This window comes from Panthera leo, chromosome B3, assembly GCF_018350215.1.
Source record: "Panthera leo isolate Ple1 chromosome B3, P.leo_Ple1_pat1.1, whole genome shotgun sequence".
Taxonomy (NCBI): Eukaryota; Metazoa; Chordata; class Mammalia; order Carnivora; family Felidae; genus Panthera; species Panthera leo.
This window is the reverse complement of record NC_056684.1, coordinates 144,674,427-144,692,330: the sequence shown is the minus strand read 5'-3', so window position 1 is coordinate 144,692,330 and position 17,904 is coordinate 144,674,427. Positions and strand designations below refer to the sequence as shown.

The 17,904-nt window shown below is 45.8% G+C and overlaps 1 protein-coding gene across 8 annotated transcripts in view; it reads left to right on the top strand.

The window, feature by feature from the left end:
* The window catches only part of PPP1R13B (protein phosphatase 1 regulatory subunit 13B), a 93,983-nt gene that overhangs the window by 64,538 nt on the left and 11,541 nt on the right, over positions 1-17,904 (top strand). For all 8 annotated transcript variants that reach the window (XM_042944419.1, XM_042944412.1, XM_042944418.1 and 5 more), the window contains exons 5-8: positions 10,551-10,652; positions 12,409-12,583; positions 13,358-13,554; positions 15,717-15,857. In XM_042944419.1, the coding sequence (XP_042800353.1) occupies positions 10,551-10,652; positions 12,409-12,583; positions 13,358-13,554; positions 15,717-15,857 (615 nt within the window). The remainder of the gene's footprint in view (positions 1-10,550; positions 10,653-12,408; positions 12,584-13,357; positions 13,555-15,716; positions 15,858-17,904) is intronic.

Here is a 17,904-nt window from a genome sequence, read left to right as displayed (position 1 = left end):
TGAGCCATAATGAACGTCGGTTGTGTTTTAAGCCAATGAGTTTAGACGTGACCTGTTATCAGCAATAGAGAACTAATGTGTATCCTTGGAATGAATAATGTGAGCTGTGGATGCCCAAATCATTCTCACAAGTATAAAATATATGAATTGAACAAATGAAGACGTCCTTACGTAAATAATAAACAATACGTGGATGCAGTTGGAAAATAAAGTGTCACGTAATGAGAGTGTGTTGTACTCGCCAATGCCAAAAGTGGAAAAGCAGGCTTCACGGTATGTGTGGTTGGTGAGGAGGGAAGTGCAAAGGACTCATTCTTTGGAATGGTTTTGATATGTAAGTTATACTTCCGCATCATTTTTGTCACCAGTTTTCCAACTTTTGGGGAGATTGCACTCAAACTTAAAGTTTAGGGGCGCCTGGGTGGCTCAGTCGGTTAAGTGTCTGACTTCGGCTCGGGTCATGATCTCATGTTCTGTGAGCTCAGGCCCCGCGTCGGGCTCTGTGCTGACAGCTCGGAGCCTGGAGCCTGCTTCGGATTCTGTGTCTCCCCCTCTCTCTCTGCCTCTCCTCTGCCAGTGTGCATATGCGCAGTCTCTCGCGTGCACGCGCTCTCTCTCATATAAATAAATAAATGAATAAGTAAGTAAGTAAGTAAATAAATAAATAAATATTAAAAGTAATAATAATAAAGTTATAGCCCACAACTGTATGGTCAACTAATCTTTGACAAAGCAGGAAAGAATATCCAATGCAAAAAAAGTCTCTTCAAGAAAAATGGTGCTGGGAAAATTGGATGGCAACATGCAGAAGAATGTAACTGGACCACTTTTCCACCACACACAAAAATAAATTCAGTATGGGTAAAAGACCTGAATGTGAGACGGGAAACCATCAAAGTCCTAGAGGAGAATGCAGGCAGCAGTCTTTCTGACCTTGGTCAGAGCAGCTTCTTACTAGACCTGTCTCTGAAGGTAAGGGAAACAAAAGCAAAATCAAACATGAACTGTTGGGACCTCATCAAGATAAAAAGCTTCTGCAGAGTGAAGGAAACAGTCAGCAAAACTAAAAGACAACCTACAGAATGGGAGAAGATGTTTGCAAACGATACATCTGATAAAGGGTTAGTATCCAAAATCTATAAAGAACTTACAAACTGGGGCACCTGGGTGGCTCAGTCAGTTGAGCGTCCGACTTCTGCTCAGGTCATGATCTCACAGTTCGTGGGTTCGAGCCCCGTGTCAGGCTCTGTGCTGACAGCTCAGAGCCTGGAGCCTGCTTCAGATTCTGTGTCTTCCTCTCTCTCTGCTCCTCCCTCATTCATGGTCTGTCTGTTTCTGTCTCTCAAAAATAGATTTTTAAAAAAGTTAAAAAAAACCAAACTTACAAACTTAACACCTAAAAAGCAAACAATCCATTGAAGAAACGGGTCGAAGACATGAATAAACACTTTTCCAAAGAAGACATCCAGATGGCTAACAGACACATGAAAAAATGCTCAACATCACTCATCATCAGGGAATTACAGATCAAAACCTCATTGAGATACCACCTCACACCTGTCAGAATGGCTAAAATTAACAACTCAAACAACAGCTGTTGGCAAGGATTCAGAGAAAGGGGAGCCCTCCCACCCTATTCGTGGGAATGCAAACTGGTACATTCACTCTGGAGAACAGTACGGAGGCTCTTTAGAAAACTGAAAATAGAATTACCCTACGACCCAGCAATTGCACTTTTAAGTGTTTACCCAAAGGATACAGAAATACAGATTTGAAGGGGTACGTGCACTCCAGTGTTTATAGCAGTATTGTCAACAATAGCCAAACGATGGAGGGAGACCAAATGTCCATCGACTCACGAATAAAGAAGATGTACACACACACACACACCCTGGGATATAAGTCAGCCATCAAAAAGAATGAAATCTTGCCATTTGCAACTACGTGGATGGAGCTAGAATGAATTGTGCTAAGCAAAGTAATTCATTCAGAGAAAGACATGTTATAGGATTTCACTAATACGTGGAATTTTAGAAACAAAACACATGAATGTATGGCAAGGAGGGTGAAGAGGACAGAGGGAAGCATACCACAATAGACTTTTTTTTTTAGGTTTATTTATTTTGAGATGAGAGGGGCAAAGGGGGTGGGGGGAAAGAATCCCAAGGAGGGATGTGAGCTCACAAGAGGCTCAAACCCACGAACCTGTGAGTCAAGACCTGAGGCAAAGTCGGCCAGCTGACTGAGTACCTAGGCGCCCCACCCCTATGGACACTTAACTATAGAGAACAAACTGAGGGTTGGGGGAGGGGGAGGGGGGATGGGCTGAATGGGAATTGAGGAAGGTACTTGTGATGAGCTCGGGGTGTTGTAAGGGATAAATGAGTGAATTCTACTCCTGAAACCAATATTGCACTGTATGTTAACTAAATAAAATTTAAACAGAAATAAAGTTATAGGACAGGAAAGCATCTTTAGGGTAACACAAGCTAAACAAGAGAGCACTTCAAAACAGGTAGAGCTAGGGGCACCTGGGTGGCTCAGCTGAACGTCCGACTTCAGCTCAGGTCATAGTCTCATGGACTGTGGGTTTGAGCCTCCCATCGGGCTCTGTGCTGACAGCTCAGAGCCTGGAGCCTGCTTCCGATCCTGTGTCTGTCTGTCTGTCTGTCTGTCTCTCTCTCTCTCTCTCTCTCTCTCTCTGCCCCTCCCCCACTCTCATTTTATCTCACTCTGTCAAAAATAAATAAATGTAAAAAAAAAAAAATGTTTAAAAAAACAGGTAGAGCTAACCCTCCTGCACAGTGGACCAGAGGGTCGTAGAAGACACCCCCTCTTCGTCACTTGGCATGTGCACCCAGGACACATCGTTGGGACTCATCCAAGCCTGGTGCACAGTTTAGAGTTGTGCCATATCCTGTCCTCTGATGAGCAGCGGCTGGGTTGAGTAAATTGGTGACTGTTTGTCTGAAAGTAATGTCAAAATATCACTCCTTACAGAGCATTTAGTGTGTTTTGAGTGAAAGTCATTATACCAAAAAGAAAAAAAAACCGCCTGAAAAATGGCATAATTTTTCAGGAACTGGGATAGAGTCATTAACTGAATGGACACTATGCAAGGTGGTGAATCCTTTTGTTTTCATAGATAAAACTGCAATCTTTGTAAGTTTTTTGCACATTAGAAAAATACACTTGGCACATACTGACAGGCTGTTTGAATAAGATATAAAATGAAGTCTTCTTCCTAATGTCATTCGCAGCTTAGGTTGGGAGATGTGCGTGTATATATTGCATAATTGTCTACAGTGGTTTGTTTTGAGAAACTTTATTACATATTTTTAATGCCTCAATTATGGTAACACCACTCTCAAGTTTAAAACATTACCTGAAGAGGGGCGCCTGGGTGGCTCAGTCGGTTAAGCGGCCGACTTCGGCTCAGGTCATGACCTCGTGGTCCGTGAGTTCGAGCCCCGCGTCGGGCTCTGTGCTGACAGCTCAGAGCCTGGAGCCTGTTTCGGATTCTGTGTCTCCCCTCTCTGACCCTCCCCCGTTCATGCTCTGTCTCTCTCTGTCTCAAAAATAAATAAATGTTAAAAAAAATTTTTTTTTTAATAATAAAAAAAAAAAATTACCTGAAGAGACAAAAAAAAAAAAAATAACTTTTAATTAAAGCCATGGTACCAATTTGACGTGTGATCTAAAGGTTTCCATCATAATTATCAAGTAAGTCATAGTTTTTCTGAACATCTTAACATTTTAGTTCTAGTAGCCTATTTTTCAGGCAGATGATGGCTTCATGAGTCATGACTCCTACACATAATTGGTACAAAGGAGACTTTGCCTGGGAAATAAGCCCCTTCTCCTTATCTAACTTCTGGCAAATTTTATTTATTGATAGCTTATTTGTTGAAAATCTGGTCATAGTATGTTTGGTTTTGATCACTTAATTGTGGACATGTTTATCCTTTTTAAAATTATTTTTTTGTAACTTTTAAAATTATATTTATGAAATCCTTTCTTTGCCAAGATGTTAAAATTTTATTTAAAAAGAAGATAATTAAAATGTAAACATTGACAGCAAGCGTTGGCAGGGATGCAGAGAAACTAGAACTTTGCTACGTGGCTCGTGGTGGTGTAAAATGTCACGCTTCACTTTGGAAAACAGTTTGGCAGTTTCTGTGAGTTCAGCATACACTTACCACACAACCTACCTGTTCTACTTCCTTGACTTTGGTTACCCAAGAGAAGCCAGAACACTTGTCTGCGTAAATACCGCTACGTGAGTACTTAAGACACCTTTAGTCATCATAGTCCAAAAGTGGAGACAGCTCCCATGTCCATTAACAGATGGATAAACGAAATGTGGTGTCTCCGTACAGCTGAATACTACCCAGCAGTAAAAAGGACAAGTTTACCGACACATGGAACGACACCGTGAATCTCGGAAGCATTGTGGGTGTGAAGGAAGACAACCCCAAGAGGCACACACTGTACAGTCCCATTTGCATGGAATTCTCAGGAAACAGAACGAGGCTATCAGGACAGAATGACAGGCCCCACATCTGGAGTTGTGGGGGAGGGGGGTGGGGCCGGGGGCGGGGCAAAAGGAGTGGAATTGACCAGCAGGTGTCAGAATTCATTCAGCAGTGTACTTTAAATGGGTGCTTTTTACTGCCTGTAAGCTATACCTCAATAAAGTTGATTTTAAAAGTAAACATTGGTTTCACTGTGTATTTGCTAAACTAGCCAGTTGTCGTTCTGTTTTAATCACTACCAGTATGGGTATCTTGGCCATTTTGTGTATGAAATGGTCTAGGTTATATGCTTGTCAATTTTTTAAAAGTTGCTAACATCTTAAATTTAAGACCATAAAAGTTTGTTTTATTTTTGCTTATTTTGGGCGTTGTGAAATAATTTTATTAGAACTTTCTATAAAGTCAGGAACAATAACATACGGAGGGGTTAGCTTCTTGTTTGGTTTCATTGTTTTGGGAAAGGAGATTTTAAGAGAATCTTTTTGTTTTTAGACCCACAGCTCCCATAGTGACTAGACCCAGGGTGGCTGAGTGAGGTTGTGAAACATCCTGCTCTTCTGGTTCCTCGTGACCTTCCTAGGGCAGGGGACAGGCTGAACATGCACTTTTACGAGAGTCCTCACTGCTACACTGAGAAATGCTGTTTTTATTATTTCACAGTGAAGATCCTAAGTATAAAGAAAACTGAGCTCAGGTTCTGTTCCTCATAGTCGAATTTGATGAGTATCCTAATTGCTTCCCTTGTGAGATTCTTATCTCGTTGGTCAGAGTAGCGACACACAGAACACAGGGAGACATTTCACTTGTCTTTTATCTTACCTGCCACGTCTCGGATCCTGGCTGGCATAGCCAGGGTCAGCGAGGGATCCTGGTGTGGTGTGCGATGTGTATCGCACTCCAGACGATTCCAGTTCCCGTCACCCCTCACGACTGCCTTGCCACTTGTCCTCGGTCACTTACTCGCGCTGGGATCTCAAGCACGTAGTTTGTTTTATTTTTTTAGTGTTTGTTTATTTTGAGAGAGAGCATGAGTTGGGGAAGGTTGGGGGGGACGGTGCGTGGGGACAGAGGATCCAAAGCAGGCTCTGCACTGACAGCACAGAGCCCGATGTGGGGCTCGAACTCCCAAACCATGAGATCATGACCTGAGCCAAAGTCAGATGCTCAACCGACTGAGCTCCCCAGACGCCCCTCAGAGCACATAGTTTAGTTTCTTCATTTACAGAGCTCCACTGCCACTGCCGCTTCCAGCCTCTCCAGGCAGACAGGCATTAGGGGAAGGGATCAGGAGGAAGGCGATAAGGGCCAGAGGGGGCTTGCGTTAACGAGGTGCTGAGAGACTCTGGGGGCACCCGGAGGGCTCAGTCAGTAGAGCACGCAACTCTTGATCTCGGGGTCATGAGCTCGAGCCCCATAGTGGGAGTAGAGATTACTTAAATCATTTTTATTTATTTATTTATTTATTTATTTTTAACGTTTATTTATTTATTTTTTTTTTTTTTCAACGTTTTTTATTTATTTTTGGGACAGAGAGAGACAGAGCATGAACAGGGGAGGGGCAGAGAGAGAGGGAGACAGAATCGGAAACAGGCTCCAGGCTCCGAGCCATCAGCCCAGAGCCTGACGCGGGGCTCGAACTCACGGACCGCGAGATCGTGACCTGGCTGAAGTCAGACGCTTAACCGACTGCGCCACCCAGGCGCCCCTAACGTTTATTTATTTTTGAGACAGAGAGAGACAGAGCATGAACGGGGGAGGGTCAGAGAGAGGGAGACACAGAATCCGAAACAGGCTCCAGGCTCTGAGCCGTCAGCACAGAGCCCGACGTGGGGCTCGAACTCACGGACCGCGAGATCGTGACCTGAGCCGAAGTCGGCCGCTTAACCGACGGAGCCACCCAGGCGCCCACTTAAATCATTTTTAAAAAGAACCCGGAGAGGCCGTTGAAATGGTGAGGAGGATGTAGGCTCTTTGTAGGACGACGGAATGAAAAGTGTGGGCTTTTGAGTTTGGGAAAATGCCGTCCACACTGGAGTATGAGGAAGCCCCGACTGGTTTGTAAATCCACTGCCCAGTGGCGGGCTAGGACCCTGCAGCTGCCGGGGCCAGGAGTCTCTGGAAGTGTCTCATTAGTTAGACGGCCCAGTGTCAGTTCTCTGTCGGGTCAGTGTTTTGTATGTAAAAGTATTGTAACTTAGAGAATTGAGTCTTTTATCATTTTTGAAGGTAGATTTGTGGACGTTTGGAGAAAGAAGGGGATGTGACCAGATACGTGATGGTGAAGGCTGGGGCCAACGTGCCTGTTTTCCTGTGCTCTTGCGGGGAGTGGGGAGTTCAGACGTGGAGTTGGGTGGGCCACGTTTGTTGTGAGAAATGGGAGAGCAGCCGCGTTCACAGGGAACACAGACATGTCCCCAGAGTCCAGGTGCAGGTAGAACGTCTCGTGAGAGGGGCCCGGGCCGTGGGGCCCAGGCAGCAGCCCCTGCAGGGAAGGGTAGGAGAGAGGAAGGGCATGAGAGCAGCGGGAGGCCGGCGAGCTGTTTCCCGTCCTCTGGGCCCTGCGTGGAGGAGCCTGCTGGGCCGCTTCTGAGAGACAGCGCGAGCACCCACTTCTGCGCCAGTAGTGCTGCTTGTGGAAGTGGCTCGTCCCCTCTGTGACCTGGAGCTGAGCTCACGAGGTGACTCGGCCAGGAGGGACCTCCGGGAGCCCAGGGAACGGGATTTGGCTTCTTCTTACTCGATGCAGTGACAAGAAACAAACGAGGGATTCGGTCATAGGTTTGTTTGAATGCACGCGGAGACCTGGCAACTGGGAGGAGGGCTGAGCTGACCTGGAGGGAGCACAGTGACAGGCCCCTCGTAAAAGGACTGCATTGAAGGGTTTCGTTGTCCTGAAAACTGAAAAGGTGCTGCTTTTTGCTGAATTTTCACATTGAATAATTCAGGGAAGATATACTAACATACAAAATGTAGCATATTTGTTGACTCGGAAGTTTATGGTGGTTGGTGTTTTTAGAACTCACTTAAAATACAGTTAAGGGGCGCCTGGGTGGTTCAGTCGGTTAAGCATCTGACTTGGGCTCGGCTCGGGTCACGATCTCACAGTTCGTGGGTTCCAGCCCCGCGTCGGGCCCTGTGCTGACAGCTCGGAGCCTGGAGCCTGCTTCGGATTCTGTGTCTCCCTCTCTGTCTCTGCCCCTGCCCCGTTCACACTTTGTCAGCGAAGTTACACGGGTGGTGCCGCACACGTGCCAGAAAACTGGAACAGTAGAGAATGGTGTGGCTCTTGTGGAAGGTGGACACACGAATTTGTGAAGCGTTCCGTATTTTTTGTGTTAACTATGCTGGAACTAAAATGAAAATAAAAAACAAAAATTCACAAAAGAATGTTCACTTTGAAAAAATTTGTTGAGCTGTGCACACTGATGCACAGTTTTCTGTATATAAGGTCTTCTTGAAGGTGTACAGTGTTAAGTCACAACATATACTAGCGTATGCGTTAAGATCTACCTGAATTACTTATGCCCCACGGCACTGCCCCGAATGACAGAGCAGTGCAGTGTGATGGTGACCGGTTGAAGGTCTCCTCTGTGCTCTTTTCACTGTTGCTGTAAGTCACCGGAGGGGAGACCAAATAAGGTTTGTTTGTTGAAGTTGTAAATTAAGAAATTAACATAAATTGAGAGATTTGGTGACTGGACATAGTTTTTCTCTCGTCAAAAATACCTTCAAGAAGTAAGAGTTCTAATGGTTTGAGAAATACCTTTTATTGCAGTGATTAGAGCATTGTAGTAGGTGGAAATTAGCAAGCCCTTATTAGAGTTAAAACAGAAACTTCAGGCATTTTGAGGGTATGGCCGGGCATTTTTGCTTCTCGTGCAATAAACAAATTTGTTTTCAGATGGAAGTTTCTGTAATGTGGCAGTTCACAGTGTCTAGTTCTGAAAAGGGGTTTGCTCCATATTGTTTCCTTAGGATCTTAGATAAACAGAGTGGGGGTTCCAGATGGCAGCGTTGGACATTTTTCAAGAATGTGCTTGAGCACCTTGGGAGATGGGGAAGCCCAGAGTCAGCGCCACAGGGGTTACAAGAGGGTGGAAGGGAAAAGGGTTGCTAAGAGTACAGATGAACAACGTAGAGAGTAGTGGCCTGGGGAGGGGCTGGACGCTGCCACAGGAGGGATGGGAGGGAGAGCCGCCTGGCTGGAATTGTAACTCTGCCCCTTCACCGCCTCCGTGCCCTAACACGTGTCCCTGCACCTCTCCCCCGTGACTCCTCCCCCAGCGTGGGGCGCACATACAGTCCACACACACTTGTTACGAAGATCATGTCACATTGCCTGTAACATGCCCAGCGTGGTAGCTACAGGCAGTTCGTGTTTAGTAAAGAGCGTGCTATACCGATGGTCAGAAACAAGGACCCCGTGCCCTGCTTTGCCACGTGAGCCGTCTGACCTGTGGAAGATTCTTCGAACTCCTCCACGCTCGTTTTCTCCCCTGTAGGACGGGGATGTAACGTTCCCACCTGGTACTGTTACGGTGAGGCTCAGGCACCCTCACCAGTGGAGCACCTAGTCCAGAGCCTGGTGTTACTAATCAGCAGCAGAGCACAGGGACGTGCCTTCCAGTTCCATCAGTGACCGCTCCCCTGGATCTTCCCATTTCGTACTCACTCCTCATACAGAATTCTGTCAGCAGTGGGTCAGTCCTAGGTGTTTTTAAGGACTTATTTGTATTTTTAGAATCGTCTGTATTTTTCAGCTTCTTGAGACCGGGTGGCAGTAAAATGACATTTGTCCCCAAGGGTCGCTACACATTCATTTTTTAGGCTGTGTATTCTCAAACATTTGACATCGCCATTCATTCAGATTCATCCTTAAATAGCCAGTCAAAAAAAGGTTTGGGACCCCCCCCCTTTTTTTCCCCCAGTATAGTTAACATACGGTGGTATATTCGTTTCAGGTGTACAATATGGTGATTCAGCAGTTCCGCACATGACTCATCAGGATGAGTGTACTTTTAATCCCCTTCCCCTGTCTCTCCCCTCCCCCACCGCCCTCCCCTCCCCACGCCCAGTTCCGGTAACCATCAGTTCTCCAGAGTCCGCGTTTTGGTTTGTCTCTTCTTTTCTTGGTTCTTTTGTTTTGTTTCTTGAATTCCACGTGAGTGAAATCATACGGTATTTCTCTTTCTCTGACTGCGTAACACTGTACTCTTTAGATCCATCCATGTTCTGAATGGCACTGTTTCATTTCTTATGGCTGAGTACTGTTCCGCTGTATGTGTACACACCACATCTTCTCCGTCCATTCGTCTGTCAGTGGACGCTTAGGCTGCTTACATAATTTGGCTATTATAAATAATGCTGCAGTGAACATAAGGGTACATACATCTTTTCAAATTAGTGTTTTCATTTTCTTTGGCTAAATACCCAGTAGTAGAATTACTGGGTCATATGGTAGTTCTATTTTTAATTTTCTGAGGAAACTTCATATGGTTTTCCACAGTGGCTGCACCAGTTTGCATTCCCACAAGTGTGTCTCTTGGGGTGTGTGTGTGTGTGTGTGTGTGTGTCCGTCCCTTTTTTTTTAAATTTTTTTTAATGTTTATTCATTTTTGAGAGACAGAGACAGAGCATGAGTGGGGGGAGGGGCAGAGAGAGAGGGAGACACAGAATCTGAAGCAGGCCCCAGGCCCTGAGCTGTCAGCATGGAGCCTGACGTAGGGCTCGAACCCGTGAACACAAGGTCATGACCTGAGCCGAAGTCGGGTGCTTGCCCGACTGAGCCACCCAGGCATCCATGTCCCTTTTGAATATATTTAAAAAGCTGTTATTTATATTTAATAAAAGCTGTCAACGAGTGAGAAAAGTTCTTATGTACCAAGTAATTTGTATTATCCTAACTTCTACAAGGGAGGCTCTTTAAGATCCTGATGTATATTTGTTCTGACACGAGAAAAACGATTATGCAGATAGACCTTACATTGCAGCCTGACCGTGTTTTGCTCCCCATAGGTTGGAAATCCACGTGTAGAACTTACCCTCTCAGAGCTCCAAGATATGGCAGCCAGGCAACAGCAGCAAATTGAAAATCAGCAGCAAATGTTGGTTGCCAAGGTGAGTTTATAAAAGCAGAGGTGGGAAAATGTTCGTAAAGAGTGTTATTCAGCAGTTTCTTTAGACTGGAGTGAACACACTCATGGGCAGCACTTGTAGGTAGGACCAGGTCATGGAAGTATCGAACACAGTGTCCTCCTGTCTTTGTTCCCTCTTTCGTAATGATACATGAATACTGTAGCTTCTTCGAGTTGGGAAGGTATCTGAGCAAGACCCTTGACACCCACACTCAGATACCCCAGAATAGGAGGTGGTTGACCTTAGTCAACTGTAGCTGAAATCTGGAGGAAGACACTGGTCATGGGCCCACAAAACAATGACAGTTGGTTATCTAGGCTTCCTTTATGCCACTCTACGTGGACTTTGGTTTGTGACGACGCAAGGCAGAGTTAACGCTCTCTACCTACACCGAGTTGTGCGTTTGTCACTGAGATGCTGTAACAAAATTTGAACTGTTTCTTATCACAGACTGAAAAATCAGCCCTATTACCCAGGCCTGCTGGAGAATATTCTTGTTGTAATGATCTCTGAAACTGCTATATACGGAGAATATGGAAACATTTCTGCCTGGGTTCTTATTGCTTTCTCTGTGGAGAGATTTGCTTCATAGCCAAATGTCCAATCCCACTTTTTTCATTTATCGAGTGACCATATAATTCATTGTACTATATCCACTTTTATGTGGATATATTATAGCATAAATTGGGCTTGTTTTTAAAAGTTGTCTTGCAGGAAGAAAAGTTGTCTTGCAAGGTTTAGTGGATATACAAGAATAAAAAAAAAACAGTTTAGAGTTAAGTAAATTGGGAAGTATTTCATCCCATTAATAAGGTTTCTCAGATGAAGTGCACATAGTGTTATGCAGTTATGACATTCTCTAGTTCTGCTTTTTGTTTCCTTTCCAAGTACCGATCCAAGAGTATTACCAATAAGGAAATTCTTAGATATTTTCAGCAGCATAAATTACAAGTTAATGCTAACACAAGTATATGCTATACGCATCCAAGCACATATTTCCTTACTTTGGAGTGTCACGTGTGATTCCTACATAATCACACTTAATCCTCTCCTTACTTAGTTATATTTTACACGTACATGTGGGACTGTATTTCACGTCAACTGTTACCCCATCACACTAATAGGGAAAAGACTATTGAAGAGTATTGTGTATATTTTTACTCTAGGATTGTCCTGTTTTCATTTGGAATGTTTTGTTAGTTTCAAAGAAACTTAACCCTAAAGAAAACAAACACTTCCTTGACTGTTCATTGTGACCTAGCAAATTAGAGGTTTATTTCCTTACTGATCAACTTGTCTTCTTTCAGTATAAAGCCCTTTGCTTCAGTGCCGGTTTCCTTTAAGAGATAAATAAGGGACCTTGGGAAGCTGCTTTGTGGCAGCAGGAAACGTGCAACCGACAGCAGGAAACTTAGGCTGGACGGGGCTTCACACAGGATGAAGATGAGACTGTGTGAGCGGGTGTGGCGCGCAGGCCGTCCTCCTGCTGAGAGACTCTGAGGAGGTGTTTATGTGAACTGAGTGTGTAGATCGGTGTGCGGAGTACAGCGCCCTCATCAAAGTCTTCAGCTGTATGTGCCCAGTCATTCCGTTTTTGTGTGGGCTGACGTCTGCAAGGGTCCGTGAGCAGTTTACCGATAGCTGATGCTGTGCTATCGCACACTGAGACCTTTTTTTAATGTATAAAAGTGATCGTCTACTTCGATTTTCGCAGTCACCTATTTCGTTCTTTTGTCAGGAACAACGTTTACATTTCCTAAAGCAGCAGGAGCGCCGTCAGCAGCAGTCTATCTCTGAAAATGAAAAGCTTCAGAAACTGAAAGAGCGAGTCGAAGCCCAGGAGAACAAGCTGAAGAAAATCCGCGCCATGAGAGGACAAGTAGACTACAGCAAAATCATGAACGGCAACTTGTGTACGTTTGTGCCTCGCCCGGCGCCCATGCTCAGGCGTAGATAAGATGAGAGTCCAGCTTCTGGACGCTTTGCACGCGTGGACCAGTGTCACATCTTGCTATAGAAAGCGCAGTGACGAGTTGCTCCGATAGCTGCATCTCCAAGGATGCGGATAGGTTAAGGGATCCTAGAAAGTCTCTCAGTGCGGTGGGCAGGCCCGTTGTTAACATCTGTAACATGTTAGCTGCCCTCTGCGTTGGGGCCACGGCGCCGTGAGACGCCACTCATCAGGAGGGTCTCTTTAAATTGAACAGCTTAAACTTCATCTGTGTAGTAAGAGAAACCATACAGATGCTCATTTCTTACTTTTGTGTGTGTGGTTCTTTGTTCCATTATCAATTTGGTTAGTGCCTACTTTGTGTGACGGTGACCAGCAAGACAGACTTGGATTCATGCCCCTTACAGAGACTTTGGTCTGTTGGTGCACTGAGATTCCTAAGTGGCTTGGCCAAGCTACTCTTTGGACTGGCTGCCCCAATTAAAGCATATTCAGTAATTAGTGCACACATAGTTTGCTGTACGGGCAGTCACATCATGTATTCCAGAGGCTCGTCAGGAAGTGCATTGGATTACGTATATCACAGTTTTCTCCCCAAAGTCTAGCACTAGGTGATGCCACAGCTGAGTTGAATGCACAGAAGTGAAGAAATCACAAAACCAAAATAACAAAATGCCACTCATGCACACAAATATCAATAAATGATGTCTTTTTCTTTATTGGGGGGACATTTTAGCTGCCGAAATAGAAAGGTTCAGCGCCATGTTCCAGGAAAAGAAGCAGGAAGTACAAAGTGCAATATTAAGAGTTGATCAGCTCAGTCAGCAACTGGAAGATTTAAAGAAAGGAAAGCTGAGCGGGCTCCAGTCTTACAACGGCAAGCTGGCGGGACCAGCGGCGGCGGAGTTGAAAAGACTGTACCAAGAGCTACAGGTGATTTCGCTGGGTGTGGGGAGCAGTGACATTAAGGCCTCTTTCAGGCTTTCTTCTTAAGAGTTTAATAGTAGGCACAAAATGTACTCAGTAAAAAGGATTTTTTTTTTTTTGCCGTTTGTTAACTTTGAGAGGGAGAGTGAGAGCCAGCGCAAGCCTGGGAGGGGCAGAGACGGGGAGAGAGAGAATCCCAAGCAGGCTCCAGGCTGTCAGCACAGAGCCTGATGTGGGGCTCGATCCCACAGACTGTGAGATCATGATCTGAGACAAAATCGAGTCAGACGGTTAACCTACTGAGCCACCCAGGCGCCCCCGGGACAAAGAATTTTTAAAACAGCTTTGCGATTTAGTTCACATAGCATATGGTTCACCCACGGCGAGTGTACAATTAGTTGGTTTTGAGTATCTTCAGAGAGTTCTGCATCCACCACCACGGTCCATTTTAGAACGTCTCCATCACCCCCGAAAGAAGCCCCGTCCCTCTTCACCATAACCCCACACCCCCTGTCCCCTAACCTGGCAACCGTGACTCTGCTGTCTCTGGATTTGCCTATTCTGGAAATTTCATATGAGCAAGTCACGCAGTGTGTGTTTTTTGGTGACTCTTTCACTAAGCACGTTTCAGTGCAGAGATTCAGTACGGAATTTAATTGGCAATGTGATGAACTGGGGGAAAAGTTAAGCTTTCGGTGACGTTTGATGTCTCTGTGTACACTGTGTTTTGATGAGAGAGATGCCTGTTGTTAAATCGTCGCCTCACTCAGCTTCAGCTGCTCTCACAGACCTCCACACACTGGGGGACTTTAGCCACAGACGTCGATTTTCTCACAGCCGCATGGGCGGGGTGTCCAAGGGCAGGGTACCGGCACATTGGGTTCCTGGTGAGGGTTGGCTGCCTGCTGTGTCCTCACAGCTCCGGCCTCTCTCCTTCCTCTGACAAGGCACCGACCCGTCACGGGGGCCCCACCACCAGCTACCATCACACTGAAGGCAACATAGGGATTTGGGGATGACGCATTCAGTCCAGAACAGTCCTCAAGATTTCCATTTCTCAGAAGTTATCATTCAGCAGATGGTTTTTCAAGCCAGAAACAAGTTTTACAGTTCTGTTGGCACTTGCCAGAAAAGTTATTATATCATTTTTATGAAATGAAAATATGTAACTACAGAGAGTAAAATTACTTTTGTTGCTGTTAAGTTCTCTAATGTAAATGCATAGAAATAAAGAATGTGTATGGCTTCTTTTACATTTTAGGCAATTATTAAAAGTTCAGGGGTTTATTTTAAGTTTATTTCTTTTGAGAGAGACCGAGACCGTGTGAGCAGGGGAGGGGCAGAGAGAGAAGGAGACAGAGAATCTCAAGTAGGCTCCGTGCTGCCCGCGCAGAGCCCAGCGTGGGGCTCAGACTCACAAAACCGTGAGATCATGACCTGAGCCAAAACCCAAGAGTCGGATGCTTAACCTACTGAGCCACCCAGGTGCTCCAGAAGTGCAGGATTTTTAAGGATTTTTTTTTTTTTTTTTTTGAGGCGTGATGGATGTAGTATATTGACTTACGCTGATTCATTTGCCAAGTTTTCTGACTGCAACCTGGGTTACAAAGTCCGCGTTGCCTCCTGTCTGGCACACACATGTGCATCTGAAAGAGCTTAACAAGGCTTCACCTTGTGTGTGTGGTACACACACTGACGCCTTCTGTTCTGTATTTCATTGTTTTAAGTGCTGGCTACAAGCCGCTAAAATGCCACCGCACATTCCAGTTGGAGAGCAAGGCCACCCTTCGTGAATTTCTTGCCGCCTCCGCAGTAGGATGCCCCGTTCAGTGGACTGTGTGGGGTGGAGCAGTCACCTGTCCTTGGGTCCCTGGAGGACATGCTCGGTAAAGTGCCATTGCCAAGGGCCACGGTCATGATCTTCCGTAGCCGTCACTAGTACCAGTCACTCCGTGTGCTCTAAAGAAGACGTTTGCTTGCAGGTACAGAAGAACTCCGTTCTGGAGCCATCCATGTACACCTGTGGAACACTGAGCACATGGGTGACAGTGCATTTTATAAAAACACATAAGTACTTAGCGTTACTACTTTTTCTTCTGTTTTTACTTTCCCTGGCAGTGAGAATTTGTTTAATGCCAATCATAAAAGTCGCATTTTTTATTTTGCAGATTCGTAATCAGCTTAACCAGGAACAGACTTCAAAGCTCCAGCAGCAGAAGGAACTCTTGAATAAACGCAACATGGAGGTGGCCGTGATGGACAAGCGGATCAATGAACTGCGTGAACGTCTTTATGGGAAGAAAATTCAGGCATGTGAGAAAGAAAATATTTGTGTAAGATAAGCTACTAAAAATGATTCAATGCACAGTTGCACATCTTCACTATAATGGCATTTTGCTCCCCCATCTGCCACAGCTGATAAAACATAAATTGGCCATAAACCATTAAAAAAAAAAAAAAGGCAGTAGAAAACTCTTTCCAAAGCCACATTTATTTCCTGGTATGTGAAATCAAAACCTCCCTGGCCACAGCCACTGTCTCCCCACCCCCATCCTCCCTGTGCTATTGTGTCTCCACCCTCGGGGAAGCTGTGGTTCTGGCCTGGCAGCACCCGGGCATGGTCGGTCCCACTCTGCCACTTGAAGCTGTGCCACGTGGGCACATTCCTTGACCTGTGCAGACTCGAGTCCTCGCTGCAAACTGGTATCTCCTGCCTGCCCCAGCAGTCGTCGTGAGCATTCTTAGAATAACCCATGTGGGAGGGCTCTGTAAACTCTGCAGCAAAGTGCTCTATAAAGGGTTAGTGCTTTTTAAAAATCTTTATTTGGTATTTTGACTTTCAAAGGTAATAAATGCTCATTGGAAAATGAAAACAGTGCAGAAATACTTAAAAGAAAATTTGAAAGTTCCTGCCACCCTATTCCCATTCTCCAAACAGGATAGTTTTAATGATTCCAGTCTTTTGCTTAATACAGACAAAAAGGTACTTAATTTTTAATTGAAAATGGAATTGTAGGAATTTTATCATTTGCACTCTTCTCCTCGTCTTTTTTAACTGCAACATGGGTATCTTTCTAGGTCATTACCTCACTCCTTTTGCAGCTTCTCTGCAACACCCCACATCCCGGGGCCTGTGGCCCCTTTCCCTGACCTCCTCGCCGGTGTCCCCGAGTCCTGCCGTTAACTTTCGGCACATCAGTGAGCAGGAGCACTCCCAAGAGCTTGGGGGACGAGGCACTGCTATGCGTGGCTCCTGGCCTGCCTTCCATGGTGGCGCCAGGGTTTGAAGGAAGCAGTGCCTGAGTGCAGGGCTGGAGCGGGACGGGGAGGTGGGCGGGCGCGGGCACCAGCTAGCTGGGAACAGCTCCCCAAGTGTCCTCGTCCACACTCCGTAATTGGTACTTCGACAGTTTGACAAGTAACCTCTTGTCAGCTGCTGCGGCTCTGGAGGCAGCTCCCAGGAGACCAGTGAGAGCCCTTCTGGGGCTCTGCCTGGGTGGGCTGGGGTGAGGGGTGGGGACTGCCACTTCTTTGTCCTAATGAGTGGTGTCAGGTGAAATCTCTTATTTACAAACCAATCTACCCCCCCCCCTTTTTTTTTTTAAACCAGAGAGTTCGTGGTTGATCTGTAGGACTCTGTGTTTTCAAATGACGGTTCTCCCATACTTACCTGGCAGGGGAGATACCATGGTCAAATGATGGTTCTCCTTGCTCTTTCGAGTATCGTCCTCTTGCTCACACAGCACTTTCTGGCTGTGCTCCATCGGTCAGGGCTCTCCAGAGAAGCGGAATGAGCAGGGATGTGGAGAGTGATTGCTGGGTGTATAGACTGACTTTAAGTAACTCGCTCACGTGGTTGTGGAGGCTGCATGCCTGACACCTGCAGCCCGGACACACAGGGGCCCTTGATGCTGCTGCTCAGGTCTGTAGGTCGTCTGCAGGCCCAGGGGCCTCTTTCTCCGAGCACGTCAGTCTTTTCTCTCTCAAGTCCTTCAGCCGATTGCACACGGCCCACCCACGCTGTGGAGAACAGTCCGCTTCATTCACAGTCTAGTGATTTAAACGTTGGTCTCTTCACAGCAGCATCTAGGCCTGTTTGAGTAGATATCTATGGCCTAACCAAGTTGACACATAAAATGAACCATCACAGATGGCTAGGTAAACGTTACTTCTTACATTCCACCTGATAGTTGAGGTGATCCTGAAGAATGTGGTGCCTCTGCAGAAATGTGTCTCCACCCAAAGGTCCTAGGCCCCTTTGGGCAATTGTCAGAATCCTGGACCCTCTCCCTAAAATGATACATGCTCATGGATGCAGAATTTTGCAAACAATTGTAGGAGCTTATGGATCTCTTA